General features: G+C 40.0%; 1 protein-coding gene across 1 annotated transcript; it reads right to left on the bottom strand.

Moving 5' to 3' along the window:
* Positions 1–1140: 1140 nt before the first annotated feature.
* LOC306747743 (uncharacterized protein) lies at positions 1141–2716 on the bottom strand. Its single transcript, XM_079230833.1, has 5 exons — positions 2694–2716; positions 2405–2527; positions 2091–2231; positions 1975–2006; positions 1141–1469 (listed from the first exon to the last, which is right to left on the bottom strand). The coding sequence occupies exons 1-5, from the start codon at positions 2707–2709 to the stop codon at positions 1185–1187; spliced, it is 597 nt and encodes a 198-aa protein (XP_079086959.1). The 5' UTR covers positions 2710–2716; the 3' UTR covers positions 1141–1184.
* Between the last annotated feature and the right edge of the window lie 15507 nt (positions 2717–18223).

Raw genomic sequence — 18223 nt, 5'->3', positions numbered from 1 at the left:
GAAGTGAATCATTTCATAATATTTTAATAATAATGAAAATAATAAATGACAAATTACCTTGGTGATGAGCCTTTTTAGGTTAGTACAGTTCACATGTAATTCATATGAAGGAGAGTTCGGGTTGAATTTATTACAAAATGATAAATAATAATTATTGAAGTAATTATTTTTTGATCATTCAGATGGATTAAAAAGAAAAAAGACCTTCACGTTTATATTCTACATAATGCAGCAGAGCACCATTACTATATCCACATCTAAAAGAACATTTTCTAGCAGGCAATGTGACTGAGGCCTTTTCTTTCTCCAGCTGCGAGAAATGATGTGTGTCCTCTGTCATTGTGAGATTACTGTGGTGGTTTAGTTGTCACTGCTGCCATGTTAAAAAGCCCGGCTCCACGACAGCACCACTTGTTATGTTCTTGTATTCCACCAATGGACGGTTCCCCACTGACCTGCTAAAAGACCGCTGCAGAGCATCCAGAACACAAATCTTTTGTCAACATAACAGCAGACATGACCGCTCACGTTACAAAGAACTATCAGGTGTACAGATATTAAAGTCATTAAAGGGTCCCTCAATTAAATTACCCTTTTATCATTCCTTTATAGGAGACATGGACTCATGTCAAACTTTTTTTACTAGTTTGCGTAATGAACGTGTGTTGTTGGGGATGAAATCCTTTCTTTGATGTTCAGTTTAAAGTATTATTTGATTGATTCTGGCGCTATAGTTTGACGTAGAATTCGAAAGCTTGTGAAAGGTTGGATGATAATTCCAGCTCAAATGGTCATTTCATCATACGCTTTACTGGAAATAAACTGTGTTTGCATTACAAATTTAATTAACATGACCAACCCGAAAAAATCAAAAACAGAACCTTCACAATTGTGACTTTAGTGGCTTGGTAGCTGTTATAAAGCTGCTTTCAACTAAATAATGGTCCATTTGTGTGTGTGTACAAATGTCTTCCAATGACAGACGACAGACGAGGCCTTCAGCCCGGAACGTTTGCTAAATCAGATTTATTTCCATTAGATAACATTACGAAAAGTACAAAATCAGGCACACAGACAAGATAAATCCATATTGCTCACGTATTTTGCTCAACACATCTTCTTTTTGTAAGATAGCCTCTTTATCAATTACATTAATAGCCAACACATTGCACTTCCAACAGTGTTTAGCACCATTGTCTTATGATTTGGTCGAGCTGTGGATAGGTCTTTAGAACCTCCGGCTCTTTGAGAACTTCAAGAAAAAGAGAGCAGGATTTTTGACCATTAAGAATCATCTGATCGATCAGGTCCGTAACCATTTCTTCTGGCTGTGAGATATTCTTCAATTTCCAATATTGACCCTTAGTGACAATATCTTTGGCGTGCGCACACTGCAGAATGAAGCGATCCGCCCTCAGGCACTCAATGAGTTCCACCTTGTGCTCCGTGATCACTTTCACAGTGGGGCCCTGAGAACGACAGCAGGTTTTGTACTTTTATGTGTCGGCATGGGAAGCTGTGTGAATGTGTATCTTTGCCCTGCCGCTGGCGACCTGATCAGCATGCAGTCCCCTCCCTGCCCTTCTGTGTGAAGATAAGCGTCGCTGAACACGACGAGTGAGTCTAGAAATGTGATGGACGGGATGAGTTCTGTTTAGCTCACTGAGCAGATGTCCATTGGATAAGTAGCAGTGTTGTTCAAAACTAGTGAAACAGCAATAAACGTATGTAGCAATGTTTTAAATGTGTAATGTGCGTTTCAGTATTAATAGAAGGTTCTTGGTTCAGAACTGGCTTGGTTTGTCCCACTATGGGTAATGAGAAGAAAAGAAAACTAACCCGTCAACGTGTATTTCACTGTGAGGGTTTCTACCACTACTGTGTGTGTGTGTGTTTGTGTGTGTGTGTGTGTGTGTGTGCGCGTGTGTGTGTGTGTGTGTGTGCGTGTGTGTGCGTGTGTGTGTTTCAGCGTACCTGAGAGGATGGCTGTGCTTCATCTCCTGTTCCTGAAAGAAAAATTGTGTTTGCTGTAATGTCCTGACAGAATAAATGTGTAATATATTGATAGTAATGAGATGGCATAAAGTTACCGGCACCAACTTGGGACCTTTTCATGGTCACTGATAAATCTATATCCCCGTCGATAGTGACATCAGATATTTTATCAGCGCAGATCACACTGGCCCCAACGGCAATGTAATCTGCTCGGGGAAGCTGTCCAACAGCACTTCCTAAAGGAAGAAAAAAACAAAAAACATGCTCAGTTCAAATGTTGGCTTCATGTATTATGAGTTCCAAAAAGCTCAAGACTAAATGGAGTTGTACATGAATTTAACTGAAGCACAGTCATGTATTCTACACATTTTGTTGGATTTCATGTACTCAAAGAAAAAGGAAAGCTTACCTGTCTGACTACTTCCTGGATCACTCTCCATTTCAATCTTATAGGAGAGGGATTTTTCTTTTACATTGCTGATTTCTCTGTTGCTAACAACACTGTTATTGTCCGCGTACACTGTTGGTGACCCTGTAAATATTAATAACAATCACAATTCAGAAACCTAACAAAAATTCATAAAAAAAGACAAACTTGAACCTCTGACTTGATAGAAGCCAGACGGAAACGACAGCCGTAAACAAGAACGGTCCTAATCTCTACCTCTTTCATTTTTAATTATTATTCTCAAACGCACCTTCATCTTGTCTCATGCGCTGGTTTGACTTTGTCCGCTTGGCCATGATCTGCAATGAGAAGGAAGATAAAGCACAAGGTGCTCAACAGAGAGGTTTGACTGGACATTATGCTTAAAGATGATCTGTTTGTTCCCTCCTGTGGAATTCACTTACTAATGATAGATTTTCTCTGTCGATCTGCTAAGGAGGAATGAAGTCTCTGAATCAAAGTTGTCTTACGTCCGTTTATTTCTTGCAAGAGGAAAAGTATGCAACCCAAACCCTGTAACAATCGCGTACTTTAGTTAAACTTGACCCCACGCAAACGGAGAGCCTCTTTATGGAGCAACAAATAGCGCACATACTGTCACCTACCTGTGTTAGGTTCGACTTGTAAAATATATATATATATATAAATAAAAAAAGGAAAGTTGAGATAAACTATTTAAAAGAGCAATCACAACCCAAAAGCTCGCTGCTCTCTGTGTCTTCTCACTCTGCCAACTGCAGTCAAGCCAGCCTCCACTTCGAAAAAAGCCCGCAGGTTTTTGTAGGTACGTATATACTAGGCATTACGGTAGGAGCGACTTCAAAATAAGAGCAAAGTAAGTATTATAGTAGTGACTGACTATCACGTTCACGTGACTTTGCTCTTATTTTGAAGTCAGCTCTTACCGTAATGCCGAGTACACACGCGCGCTGACTGAGAGAAGCAGAGGTATCTCACTTCCTGTATCCACATGTTACAGTATTTTAAATCGCTTCTTTTTAATATTCCTGCATGTCCACAATCATCAAATCAGCAGAAACCTTGAGGAAAATAAGACCATTTTGAAATCTGCACACATTAATAGAGAGCTCTATTAATGTGTGCAGATTTAAAAAAAGGAAGTTGTGTTTATTGCTTACAGAACTAGCTCAGAACTAGTTATGGAGGCAATAAACACAACTTCCCGTGTGAGCATGTCGCTTTCAGAATACAAATCTAGAGCGGTTTAAACCAGATTCCATAATTCTTGGACGATTCTTTATCCTGACATTATTACAACTGTTGTGATAGTGTCAGGATAAAGTACATTATGACAACTTTTGTGATAATGTACTTTTGCTGATGCATCTTAGAAGTTGAGAAACTTAGGAACCTTTATTATTGATTTACTAACGCTTTTTAACGTCAGACATGATTACCTTTTTATAGTGAGATAAACACCAGCATTGTTTTGGTATTATATAGTTCATATTAACCCTTCATAAAGGCGGACTTATCAAAACATTACAAGCAAGTAAAGGTGTCTGCAGGCAAACTAAAATAAAAAAGATCAAATAAAAAAGATCAAATAAAAGTGTGCATTCAAAGTTGCACAAACTCAATAGGATGTCTAATGTTATTGTATCTGTTTCATGTGAATTCCTGTGGACACAAACTCGACTGATCTGATGACAATGATATCGTTTAATAAGCATTGGTGCAAAGGCGTTACAAAAACAGTAACAGAGCAACTTTCAGATCTCCATTCAGTCAGTCAGCGTATGAAGATACTTCTCAGACACCTGTCAGAATGTCAACACTCACAGTTGGAGGTGCAGGGTGCTGGTAGGTGGAGGTTCAGGCTGCAGCTGTCTTCAATGATCTTCAGGTGGAGGCGGAGGTGCACAGTGATGTCTGTAGGTGGAGGTTCAGGCTACAGCCTTCTGCTAGATAGAATATGTAAGGGCAGCAACTCCATGTCCTGGCAGAGGCTGTTGGTGGAGGTTTGAATGGCAGCTGTCTGCCACAATCTGCAGGCCGTGGCATAGGCTGTAGTTTTCAGGTGGTGGAGCAGATTGAATGCAGGTCAATGGAAGTTGCTGATACAGCTTGTCTGGAGCACAACACTTCAGAGGCAGTAGGTGGAGATCAATACCTAGCTAGCTTCCAGGATCTGCAGGTGGAGCATGGGGCAGCAGTTGGGTGGTAAAAAGCTGCTGGCAGAGGGAGGAGGCAGCAGATGGCTATTGTCAGCTGGAAGCAGAGGTGGGATCGGCAGCAGAGTGCCAGAGGCTGGAAGTGGAGACTAGTTTGGTTTGGTGGATGTGAGGCTGGCGGTTGGAGGATGAAGGATAGTACTTTAGCTGGTCGTAGGGTTTGTCCCGTCCTGGCAGGTGCTTTTGGTCCTTGTCAAAGCTGAAGCCGGATTACAAAGTTGGTTCACAAAGAATGTGTTTACTAATTTAAAAGAAGTGCAATTTTATTTACAGATCTGATCTTAATTGATCGTTATTGAGTTATTAGTTTTTTTTTTTTTTTTGTGCTTTAGGCCATGGTTCCCCCGAAATGTCCACCTCATAAAGGGGCGGGTGGACTCCAACCCGGTAGGACACGCCCACGTGCACCAGCCCGTCTTCGTTGACTGTTTCGGTTAACAGGGGACGGTCCAGTCTCTCCCACAGCTTCTGCTTTATGACGCGTCCCAGGTCTAACCTGAAAGGACGCCGATGGACGTTCCTGGGCGGAAGAAACAGAAATTTGACATGTTTAATGAATTTGGTTTGTGGAATAATGGAGTGATACATTTTGAAGTGATTTGGAAAATGTGATAATTATTAATAATAAATATTTTTGACCCAACATACCTCACCATATCATCAACCGCCTCGTGGTAGAGCTGCTGGTACTCTTCCACTGAATGGTTGTGTATCTCTAGACGGTCGTCGTGGAGCAGTGGAGCAGTGGAGGGCCGGAGGCTGGGGGCCATACTGGAGCATACTGGCAGGTCGGCAGGCGGGATGGTGTCTGGAGACTTCGGGACCATACATTCGAGGTCTCCCTCGATAAAGATACTTTTAATTTCAATCTCCTTAATTAAAAGAAAAGAAAAAGTGACTTACAAGACGTGCATTCAACCATGAGTACAAACTCAGAACAACAAGAATCAAGAAACTACAATTTCTAACAAAAACGCCAAACTACAAAGTGCTATAAGTATATACCTTTATTCAAGGTATAGTCGGAAAAGATGTGTTTTTTGTTTGCGGCGGAAGATGTAGAGACTTTCTGCTGTCCTGATGTCAATGGGCCCACCATTGAGGAGCCAGGACGGCAAACAGCCGGTGACGGAGCTACAAGCCGATTGGCTGGGGTGTGAGGTTTGACCATGTCCTGGATGCAGACTGGACCCGATCTGTTTGCAGCACGATACGCAAGTATCAATGTTTTGAAGCGGATGCAGGCGACCACCGGTAACCAGTGAAGGCGCGGAGGAGCGGATAGTGGGTGAATTTACGGAGGTTAAAGACCAGTTGAGCTGCAGCGGTCGGATGGCAAAAGACCCTGAATATCACAAGCTGCAGTGGGGACACAGTCCAAAACCTCTCCAGTACTTTGTCAAAGTAAAAGACCCTTCACAGATAATGTCAATTTTATAGGATTTTAAGGATACAAACTTATTTTTCATTTACACCCGGATGCAAGAAGAATTGCAATGTGAGGACAATACACAAATCAAATGTACTTGTTGTGAAAAAAGAGTGAGGTGAAGTGAATCAGTCGTATTTGATGGAGCTTAATAAAAAGGCTAGCAGTGCAATAGACCTGTACAGTGGTTTTAGACTTTGTCCTAAAACCTTCAGTCAGTATAGACATTCTGCTCTATCTACTCTGTCTTTGCTATTTAGTGAACTGTAACACACTCTGGGTCCTGAGGATTACATTGTCTCACCTGGTGGTCCATGCAGCATGGACACTGTCGGCCGGTTGAGGGCCTCCTCTCGCGAGAAGAGACTCTCCATCCTGTCCAGTTGTCTGTCGGGAGAACGGGAACACCACACTGCAACAACACGCACTTGTGTTAGAATGAGCATTCACAGTCAAAGCAACGCCTGGCATTGGATAGAGAACATTTCATTTATTAATCTCCTGAAGAAAAACAAACAGATATTTCCCCTAAAACATGACATGGAGAACAGGTTCAGTTTGAGCTGCTGGGCCCCTCTGAACCCCTGTTCCTCACACAGGTACACAGTACACACATTAAATATTAGCCGACCCCAGATTTGCTCAAGTAGCCTGATTAAAAACAAGAACGAAGGACTATGCAGCATGTAATCAAAAAATTAAAAAAATGTCAAGAAAGGCCCTCAAGGTAACACCACAGTCGATATTGTGCTTTATTGCTGCACATTATGAATATTTTCCATTATTAACGTATCTGTTGTGACATCATTCACTATATTTACATAAACATATATATATATATATATATATATATATATATATATATATATATATATATATATATATATATATATATATATATATATAACACTAGCCTATAATTAAGACATTAAATACAGTAAAGCAGTGATTACTAATTAATGAGCATTTGTTAAACAAAATTGAGTAGCAACTAAGTCAAGTAGCCGAATAACAGTGTGAATTATTACAGACCAACTCCTACATTATTCATAACACAGAGTAATATTTGTGTATTTCCTGTGTGACTCCCGGGGTGGAGGAGTGTTCATGCGGATTATCAGTTTATTTACGGTAAAACACACTGGAAAAAAGTGTTAAAATCTCACATTTTCCATGTTGAAGTTTCGGCGCTTTCTTTTCCTTAGTTCTGATTAAACGAAATATACACATTTTCTGGACCGCTTCATTTGTTGTCTCATACAAATGATGCACCTGAAGGAAAAACATAGCAACTATGGAACCCTCGACGACCATTTGGTGCCCGTGTCCATGACATCACATCACATCTCACCTCTGTAATCGGTACTCTGTAATGTCTTATTCAACCAGCCTGAGGTCAAGTCCATATATAAATATTGCTCTACTCTATATCTGACACATTGTCTACATTACAATAACATTTTTCTTTTAGTCTGTATATCATTAGATATGGATATATTAATGGAGCTCTGCTGCATGTCCCTAATAATTATGTAGAAAATAAACGGGAATGTCTTTTTTTTATGCGTCTGAATGATCATATCATAATTATTACAATAATAATAATTTAGCTTTTTATCATAGAAAGAATGTAAAAAATTATATATTAACAGCATGTTGATTAAGCAACTGACATATGAGTGACATATAAACCTTTGTCTAATCTTTTCATCAGCTGTGTCCATAAACTCATTTATTTCCAATATAAAAAGAAATCAAAACTTCTTTAGACACAACACTATCATAACAATAATAAAGAAATAATATGTCACGGAAACTATATTACATGTCATTCATCATATAAAAGAAAACAAAAAACAAAAAAAAACAACAAACATAAATGTCTATTTATTCGTTGATACATTGTTCATTGACCATTAACACAATAAGGATGAAACATATTGGCTATCCCACATATATGATGTACAATATTATAGAACAAAATACAATATGACACTGACAGAGTGAATTTACAGAGAACATACAGCGTATTTATGCATTTGTTTTGCCTGTCGAGGTCACATGAACGTGATAATTTATCATTTATTCACAGTTATACCGGACAAAAGATTACAGTGTAACTCCGGAGCTGCAACACTCCGCTGTGGGCTGGATTATTTTAGCGTGACCACTGCTGTCAGCGACTGTGGAGCCCATAGTTGAACTCATTAAACGCCTAAGTGAGCATCACTCCTTCATTCTGCAGCATGAGCACGCCAAACACATCTTTACACACAAACAATATCCGAATGTCGCGCATATCTCACAGCCGGAAAACAAATTACGAACCTGAATGTGATTGTTAATGGCTGAGAATCCTCCTCTCTTTTTCTTGAAGATCTCAAAGAGCCTGATGTTCTCAGGTATTGAAAGTTATTGAAAGTTCAGTGTCATTGAAAAAGACAATTGTCAGCAAAATTAGAAGAAAAACCAATTGCTGTGAATATATACATGAGTGATAAGGTTTTATATTGTTAGGGTACTTTATTATGATGTTGAAAAGACATTGAATTGAGCAGAAATTCCAGGATGAAGGCCTCATCTATTATATGTCACTGGGAGACATTTGTAAACGTTGATTCATTCCGACTGGATTATCCCACACAAATGGACTATTATTAGATGAAAGCAGGCGGCTGCACATCATCCACCAAGCCACTAGAGGGCAGACTTGTAACGGTTCTGTTTTTGAATTTTGGGGTTTGCCATGGTACGAGCAAATTCAACACAGTTTCTTTCAAATTCATGATTCTATAAAACATGCAATGCAATGACCATTGAGTTGAAATTATCATTCAACTTTCAAGAGTAGGCACTTGACAGGCTTTTGAATGCAACGCGGACAGAAACATGTCAACACTACATTACTCAAAAGGGTTTAATTAAGAATCTAAGAAACAGTTTCCAAAAGAGTGTCAACTGGGAAAGTATCAACTGTCAGGACAAATGGGCATATTGTATTTAATTAGAATATAAGATGTCTAAACCTTTAATGATCTCACATCAGGGTGTATGGCATTCACCCAATGAGAGCATCCAGACCCCATTTCATTTTCAATGAAAGGCCATTCGTGGCTGAATCACATCCATCTTCTTCTGCTCTGGAATGACTGACAGGTGAATATGAATATTTAGACTTCCTCACAGTAACACCCCTGCGTCTCTATCTTGGACGGAGGCCTTTGGGATCTGGCTTTGGACCAAGGTGCTCTGGATGTGTGGAGTAAGAGTTCAGGGGAAAGGTAGCTGGACGATCTGTTTGGAATGGAAACAGTTTGACGCACTTGGTAGATCATAAAACGGCAGCAGGATTAGCGGTGACCCGATTGGGGAGAGTGAATGACAAGGACACTGACACTTAATGTGAACTGTGAGCTTGCTTCACTGCAGTGTAGTGCATTCATCTAGCAGGTTTATTTTAATGCAAAAGCACTGAACTATGCATTGCTTTCTTGCAGTGACAATTCTTTTTTATTTTGCTGATATTTTGCCTGCACACAACAGTGAACTAACATCTGGTGTGTTTTTCTTTGTACACCGTGAACTTCTGCAGTGATTAAAGTACACCACCAATGCAGCAATGCAAAAAGAAAATTCTAAGTATTGACATTTGACAGAACCTGAGAAATTGTTGAGATATTCTTTTCTTCATGTATTCGTCTTCCTTGTCAAAACCTTGTGCCAACACACTCAACAGTTCAGTCAGAGATTTAGGTGTTTTATGCTAGTAGTGCAGAGATGAGGAGAGGGCTACACAGGTCTGGTAAGGTCACTTCTTTTTAACTTACACACCAAGATTTCATTCATTTTCAAACCTAAAAGAAAGCAAAAATAAATAAAATAAATTGAGGCAATTTATCTGACCTAGTGCAGCCATGACAAGCTTTACACAACTTACTGCCCAACACCTGAAAGCAAGCACACTTTGTGACATCTGTGGGGTTTCTCTTAAATTATTACAGAAATCACAAGAGTTGAGAAGACAAAAACGTTTTTAGAGCTTAACTGAACCTAGTTTTGTGAGCTCTGGAATTATTAAAATTGATGTAAACTGAAATGTAAGGATTGTTCAACTCAACATTCTATTTTTGGACAGTGCAGAGGAGTAGCTTAATATTTCCCAGCATTGGCTTGAAGATTAATTGCTTTTGATAAAAGTCTTTCTTTCCTTTCTTCTCTATTACATTAGTCGTCGAGGTTTGCTGGAGTAGAAAGAGTTTGCAGGCCGCACATGATTTTCAAGATGACCTGCTCTCGATCAGCTGGGATTATGATTTCAGAAGACAGTGTTAAAAGTACTGCATGTGGTTTTCCTCGATTAGCAAATCCTAGTCAAATGATATCAGTTAAATGAAGAGTTTAGTAACCCCATCATTCTACACAAAGCAATCTGTCATGCTGTCATTTGTTGTCGACCTAGGCCTGATGTATTATAGCACAATGAAACATCAGACTACATTAGCATGCCCGATTGTTCTACTTTTCCCCTGCCGTCCCAACATGGGGGACATTTTTCACATGCTGCTGCACTGCCAAGCTTTGGAAACGTGAACCCCCGCCAGGCCAGACAGCGAATGCAACCCGCCAGTGAAAAAGGGGTATCTGTTACACAGGCAAGAGGCCAGCTCAACAGTATTTGTTTTAACAACGGGCCATTAGCCGGCATGCTTGTCTTGTGTATTTACACAGGTTTCCAATCATGTCAAAAATCCTCCTAGGCAGTAAAGATAAAAGGTTAGACTTTCAATCTATTCAGGATGTACGGTGTCAAGACTGAGGCTGGATACAACACACACACACACACACACACACACACACACACACCCACACACACACACACACACACATATATGTATATATATTTATATATATATATATATATATAGCGAGGTAGCGATCGTATTTCCTCTAAACAAGAAAAGGTATATACACACACACAAACATGTTTTTTATTAAAATCACAGTTGTATGTTTTTATTTAACATTGAACACTGCATGTGAAAGGAGTTGCTCTGAATAATGAACCTATACAAATAATTATAGCCAGACTATGCAGTCCCCACAGCCCTACGAAGCACTTTACTGTAGCATCTGTAAACTCATTATTTGTAACTCATTTGCTGATTGACTCTCACCGCTCTCATCAACCTTGTCTACGGATGCAGCTGTATTCAGTCGAAAAGCTCCGATAACTCCATTGTACTCTACAAAGCACTGAACATAAGACAGCGAGTAGCTAGCCAGAGATTCTTCTTCACGGGTGGGTGGAGACCAAAACAGAGCTAAAAAGGAGAAATAATATTGTACTTACAGTCATCAAATGGCGACAAACTCCAAATGAATGCTAATGTTTGCTGGATATGTAAAGGCCTTTCCAAACGGGGCGGGAAAAATAAAAATGAAAATGTAAAATACTTGCCTGCGAGTATTTCATATGAAAACTCTGGATACTTGCGGGGATGTGAATTTGAAACAGTTGCAACCGTTGTTCAAGAAAAGGTTTGAATAGATTTGCACAGTCAGGACCCAGAGTCGCATTTGGCAGTTTGTCTGAGGTAAACTGTTGGATACCCTTAGCTACTGTATACTGTTTTATAGTCTTTCACATTTAATGTCCAATGGGACATGATCAGCGGCCTCCAGGACAAAAGGCCTGTGTTTGTTTGGGACAGTAGAAGACTTGTTCCCACAGTTTGGTCAACATGTTCATCTCCACAAATCAACACACGGTTAATGGTCCGTATGAGTTTATTGTTGTGAAAACCTGCTGTGAACCCATTGTCACAGCATGTCAGGGAAGTAAAGCTCATAACTTAGAGATAGTCTGTAGCTTGAATCCTGTTAAATTGACATTAATAAGCCCCGCGACCAGAGAAAATATTTATGACCCTGAGATCAGCCAACATGCAAAGTCACTAAATGTATTTTGCAATATCTTTCGTAAATGTTAGTAAGATAAATGATTTTCTTCAAGCAGCAATATGTTTGATCAGCCCCAAGCCAATTATTTGCTTAAGTCCCACACTTTCGTTTCACTAATGTCCTAAAACAGCTGGGCGGTGTAATTTTTAGCTATTGTATGCAAATGTGAATGAAATGTAGCCTCATCCTTCAAGTAATATATTGCCAGACAGATTACAGCTGCGTTAATTAATTGAGTTCAATTAACAATTTCATTTTAATCCTTTTTCATGCTAAGGATAAATTAAACGTGATGTTTTTCAGTCGTCAAGTCTTGGTCGATGATAACGTCGATACAAAGCTGCATCCTGGTGGACCTGGTTACAAGTGAAGGTGTCCTTGAGTTTTCTCAGCAAAGATAATGGAAGGCTCTGCAGCTCGTGGCCGAGGGTGGAGCAGGAACGTTAGACGGACAAGTGTCCCCGTCAGAACACACGTCACATTATTAGATTTGGAAGATATTTTTTTAATAACTGTAACTCAACCCGGCTTTTCCCTTGGCACACGTACATAAAGCACACCAGTGCCCCAGTTGCCCCGAAATAGCACCACTTTGCGTAAATGGGTTCCAAAATAGCCTGGAGTTGAAAAGGTGGAGACATGAATACCCTGAGAGATTGCCGGGTCTCAAGTGTCATCTCACTTCCTGCATTTGGTTTGTGTCACACTGACATATGTACCTATGGAATTACCAGGCACATAGGTTCTCATCCTCAACATCTATAGGGTAGTATGCCCATACATTATGTCCTTCTACAAACAACTTGCTACTTTTTTTTGTTCTATGGTTTGTAAAGAGGGATCCCAGACAATTCATATCTGTACTGAATCAAAAGCCAAAGTTTTACATGCAGGCGTAGGTCAATTGCTGCATTCATGAATGAGGTTTTCATCAGTACCACCTGCGTCTCTACCTGTCCTCACCCTTTGTCATCAGCACTATCTTGTTATCACATTAGAAGTTGTTTTTGTTGTTGTATTAAACCCGTGGTTCTCACACTTTTTCTGTCACGCTCCACTTTGGAGGAAGAAAAATGTTCGGGCCGCGCCGCAATCACGTTGTTACAACAATGCAAATAAAGTCCTCACAGAAATAAAGAAGAATCCAATAGAAAACAAAAAGCAAACTCAACAGATTAAAACACTTATTAAAAAAAAAGTTGGTTTCAACAAGATATTTGTCTTTCATAAGAAGGAAAACAACTTTCACCCATGATATGGCTCCTCACACCCAAAGGTTTTATCTTCCATACTGCAAGAAAATACTGGTCACCAGAGTTTACAAAAAATAAGGGCTCTTGCAGTTGGCACATTGTAAAATAAGCTTCACATAACAGAATGAAAGAAAGAAAGAGATTAATGCAGAGAAATCATTTAATCTATTGACTGTCAGAGCCACTGATGTTCACCATTTTTGCTTAGCATGAAGGCAGCACCAATATCTTTCTGTATGACATCTGACCAACTGGCCTTATTAATAATACAAAAATTCACATAATTGCACACACTGCAGCTTCCATTATTGCTGATTTCAACATTTTTGCTGGAAACAATAGAAAATGGATCATGTGCTCTGCAGAGAGGGAGGATCAAAGAAGGCAGTTAATAGCCTGGACATCTATAAAAATACAAATATGATTTATGATGGCAGACTTGCGCTTTCAGCCTTTTACAGCTGACTGAATTGCGTACAAACATTCGCCCTTGTGCGTATTGAACAGCAACGTTGCTGATAAAGATGATATTTATTTGGCTTGGGGTGCAAATGCAGAGCAGCTGTTTCTCGTGCTGTTCTCGGTCCAATGTGTATCACAAGGACCGCTTGGTAAGGGTACTGGGTTTCTCTCAGTCTGCGGTCTGTGAAATGCAATGTTTCTTGACATTGACGTATTGTTCATGTCCTGCTTAATTTCAGTCACACATACGACAGATGCTGCAGATTGTTTCTTGTGTTTCCAGCTGAAAGTGAGATTCAGATTCTAAAATAAATCTACACCCAAAACGTGTTCATTGAAAAATTAAATTTGAGTTTCTTTGAATACCTTTTCAAACATGCCATTAAAACAAGCTGTAATCAATATCAAAGAAACAACTGTGTGTGAAAGGTGTTGCTCCTGGTGATGAAACTATCATCCCAGCTCTAGTGAAATGTCTTTGAAAGTGAAAGAGGTTTCCGCTCATCGTTTTGGTTTTGCAGGCTGGAATTTTAATGTAGTGGAGCATTTATCAGCTAAAGAGCCAGATATTTCCCTCAGGAGTTGGTGCAGACCAAAGCAGAGCTAAAAGAAGTGTACATATTGGACTTACATTTGCCAGGTTACTAAAAACATGATTTCAAATGAATGCTCACGTTGCTCTATATTAGCTGTGTAAATTAGCAACAGTTGGCTAACGTTAAAGTTAAAGTTCAACATGTCAATTCAAAGTGTGATAATATGTCAGGGTTGTGTTCACAGCTTGTTTCTGTTGACTCCATGTTTTATATGTCGCCCTCTCTCAGATTGTAGGCTCTCCGGCATAATGTTGTCATTCCTTCGCCCAACATTTTCATTTTGAGGTTCTTATGCCTGGTTGCTTGGTTGAAATAAAAAATAAATCCAATTACTGTGAGAGGTGATGGGAAATGTTGCTGTAAGTGTAGCCATTATAAACTGAGTCTGAAAATCAAACATCCCAAAGGCACTTTGTAAAAGAAATGACAGCGAATGATCATAATGGGTCAAACCAAGGACAGATGTGTTTGTTTTACATGACTTTCTCATGGTCGTCCATCCCTCATCTGCTCCGTTTTGCAAGAGCATCATCAATGCCTTTCAACCGAGGCGACCAGAGTGCTTCAGCTGTACAAACAAAGGGAAGCAGGACCCATGCTGGGATAGCGTGTTTGGGTTGCCATGTTTGTGGTCTGACACCTGTACGGAGGGAGATAAGGGTCAGAAATGGAGCGCTCAGGGTCAGATCTGACACATCTGCTTAACAACTCGTTTTTTTTTACGATAGAGGGAAATGATATAGCACCAATGATGAAAGCTCAAATAAAATTGCTCAAACATTAGGCAGTCTTTTCAGTGCAAGCCAGCTGTGGTTTATCTGCAACACAAACAATAAGCGGAGACGCAGCATTTGGCTTTGAACATGAATCATTCCTCCGAGTTACAGAGACAAAGCTAAATTGCAAATTGGTGGCTGCACACAGATGATTGTGTGTACGTGCAGCCGTGGCTCGAAATAGGATAATATGAGACTGAGGCAAAGTTTCAACTGTCAGTTTAATTGAGCCAAATAATGTTGTTAGGGGTTGCACTGAGGGTTCTGGGAGATGAGGCTATCTATAGCAGTATGGGCCATGTGGAAGATATGAAAAGAGGAAATCCTCTGGTAGCATATATTTACCCTTTTGTACAGTTGAACTTTTGATGTACTACAGGGGTCATAAGGCGTGCATGTTTTTATCTGCTAAAGCTATCATTTCTATCTGTGTAACAGGTGCATGGTGTGTGTCTGTTTCTCGTCATGATAAGCCACGGGGCGTGTAGGTTCTTGGGCGAGTCATGCAGTCATGAGGGTCTTCAGACACTAAAGACTTGAACTCACACTTTCACGTCGTTCTGAGAAAAATGCCAAATAAAACTAACATTAGTTTACGCTACTTCAATTCATTAGTACCACCCCCTTTTTGGTGTGTGGGCTTTTTGCCTTCACTCACTACTCTCAACAACACATACTATGTTCCATTCAAAGGGAGATCGCTTGAAAAGGAGCAAGTTACGTCCATTTAAGTTACAAAGATGAAGACATTAATACCACTTATCATGATCCTTAACAACTGAATGTGGTGGAACAAAGTAACAAGAAAAAAAGTGTTTTCTTGAATTTGTAAAACTCCCCCTCCCAAACACGTAGCTCCCCAAAGACAAGAGGTGATGTGAGTTATTGGCCTGGCTACGCTGCTCTTTTCACAATCTGACTCCCCTCTCCTGTCTGGTATCATCACTGAAACACTTGGTGTACAAATGGTTGTTCTTATGTAACTCCAGTGTGAGCCAATGGTCCATGGTCGTAAAGCATGTCAACCTCCCAATGATCTCATTCAGTCCTATCAGCCGTTCCCTGAATGCAGCTAATGCAGTCCATCAGAAGCTGCCCTGTGTTGCAAAGGATCTTGGCGTGAAGTTAGAGACAATTTGTGTATGGAAAATATACAGGTCAGTCAATATAATACGATATCTATTCAGAAAAAACACTGGTAAGCTTACTGTACTGTAGGATATTTTGCAACCCTGGAATTTTTCACCAGCCTCTCTGTCTCTCTCACCTCCCCTCTCTCTCCCCATAACACTGCCATCTCCCAGACTGAACTGTACCACTGTTATCTTTACACAACAGGGGGTTGCTTAGGGGGGAAAGGAAAAAAAGGAAAAAAATACAATCTGAGTATAAGCAAACTGCAAGTTGAGCATTTCCACTGCCCTTTGGCTCTTTTTGTTTCCATGCCAAAGCTAATTTTCTTTTGGAATAGCCACAGCTGTCTCGCAGGAGCCCCTGTGGATGTGGGACATAATGCAGCAATGAAGAGATATTTAGGTTTTTCACAAAAGGCTTTCTGAATGTAACAAAGGGGAAATTAACTTGAACTGAAGCCTTTGCATATCTATGGAAAGGTGTGATGGCATGGGGGGTTTCTGAAACCGATAAGCAGTTCTGACGGTAAATATTGGCCCCTTTAGTCCACCAGCAAATTGTGCTCGGACAATGTGATCTCATGGAAAGACGTATGAATAGCACAACATTTATAGGACACTCCCGATGTCATGATACACATGTTAAGCTTTTCGCTTGTCGTTTAATGCCATGGGGAAACGTCTCTTCTCATGTCCTTTGACACTGCGTCGTTACAAAATGGTTGCAGAAAGGTTTGCGCGGAGAAAAAAAACGTACTTATGGTTCGGAAAAGACATCGTTGTTGGGCTTAAAGTAAGTACATAAACTTAAGGAAAGAAAAAATTATCAAAATGAGTCATCAAGACTTTTTGTTAAGGGGATAAATATCGGAGCGAGACCTGATGTGTATACGAGTGTGATGACACAGAGGAGTGAACAGACATGTGGGACACTAGCTGACCGCCTCTCATTGCATTGATAACAACGTCCATGGCAGCGGTACCAGTGGTCTGACATTAGCAGCTACTGTTGGGCGCCTAGCGTCTTGGATTTTAACAGACACTGTAAGCATACTTATTCCCCTTCGAGACAGTTACTGTACAAAGTTGTAGTGAAGTTCACATGGCTGTTGGTCAGCTCTGAATATCTAGTGAAGCTGAATACAACGCAGTTTTATGTGGCACCATGTGTTTTCTTTACGGCCACAGAGGGGAAACGTATCTCTTGTTCGTGTTACACAAATCCATACTCAAGCATCCATGAAAGTTTCGTAACCTAGCATAAAACCAGAGGTCTGCAAACACGATTCAGAGACGCAGTTATGATGAATTGTGATGGTAAACATGATTGGGCTTTAACCTACACATTAACTTACACATTATACTGAGCACATCTTCTTTCTCTCTCTTGACAACGATATGGAGGGCAATTGTTCTTGAACAAACAAACACGTGGTGCACTAAGTAGGGTGTGTTTTGACTGAACAAAAAGCTTACTTCCCCTGTGATTTGCGCTAATGTAACATCTGTTGTGTTTTCGTAGTCCCTGTTTGCGAATTCAACTCAAAAATGAATTGTTCTGTTAAACCCCAAAAGCTATCTTAATACAAGTAAATATCCAGTTTTACTTCTGTCCTTTTTTGCTAAATAAACCTTCTCTGGTTCAACTTTTTCTTCAATCTTGCTGTAGTTTAGTTTTTCCTGTAAAATATTTGTTCTCTATATCTGAAAAAAATATAAATAATAAGTCCATCAAAACAGCAAAGCAAAATGAAGGTCGGGGGATCAGACCTGTAGGCACAGTATCATTACGGGTAAAAAAAAAAAAAAAAAGTAGGGTGTGATCTTATCGCTGCTTTATAGGCCTCAGTGTAAAACCTGCTATAGGACATCCATGTCTGTGAGGGCTTGAGCTGATTATGCCTGTAGCTTAAGGCTATTGTGTTTATTGATCTGTTGTGGTGTTTATCTGTTTGATCGATCGTGCAGCTTCACT

This window comes from Taurulus bubalis (genome assembly GCF_910589615.1).
Source record: "Taurulus bubalis genome assembly, chromosome: 15".
Taxonomy (NCBI): domain Eukaryota; kingdom Metazoa; phylum Chordata; class Actinopteri; order Perciformes; family Cottidae; genus Taurulus; species Taurulus bubalis.
Note: the sequence above shows the minus strand (reverse complement) of the source record. Positions and strands in the feature narration are given on the sequence as shown.

Excerpts from the sequence above, each read along its gene's own strand:
- LOC306747743 (XM_079230833.1), bottom strand. Across the intron at positions 2,007-2,090 it reads AAGGTCCCAAGTTGGTGCCG|GAACAGGAGATGAAGCACAG; the intron begins GTAACTTTATGC and ends TTTTTCTTTCAG. Across the intron at positions 1,470-1,974 it reads AAGCACAGCCATCCTCTCAG|GGCCCCACTGTGAAAGTGAT; the intron begins GTACGCTGAAAC and ends TGTCGTTCTCAG.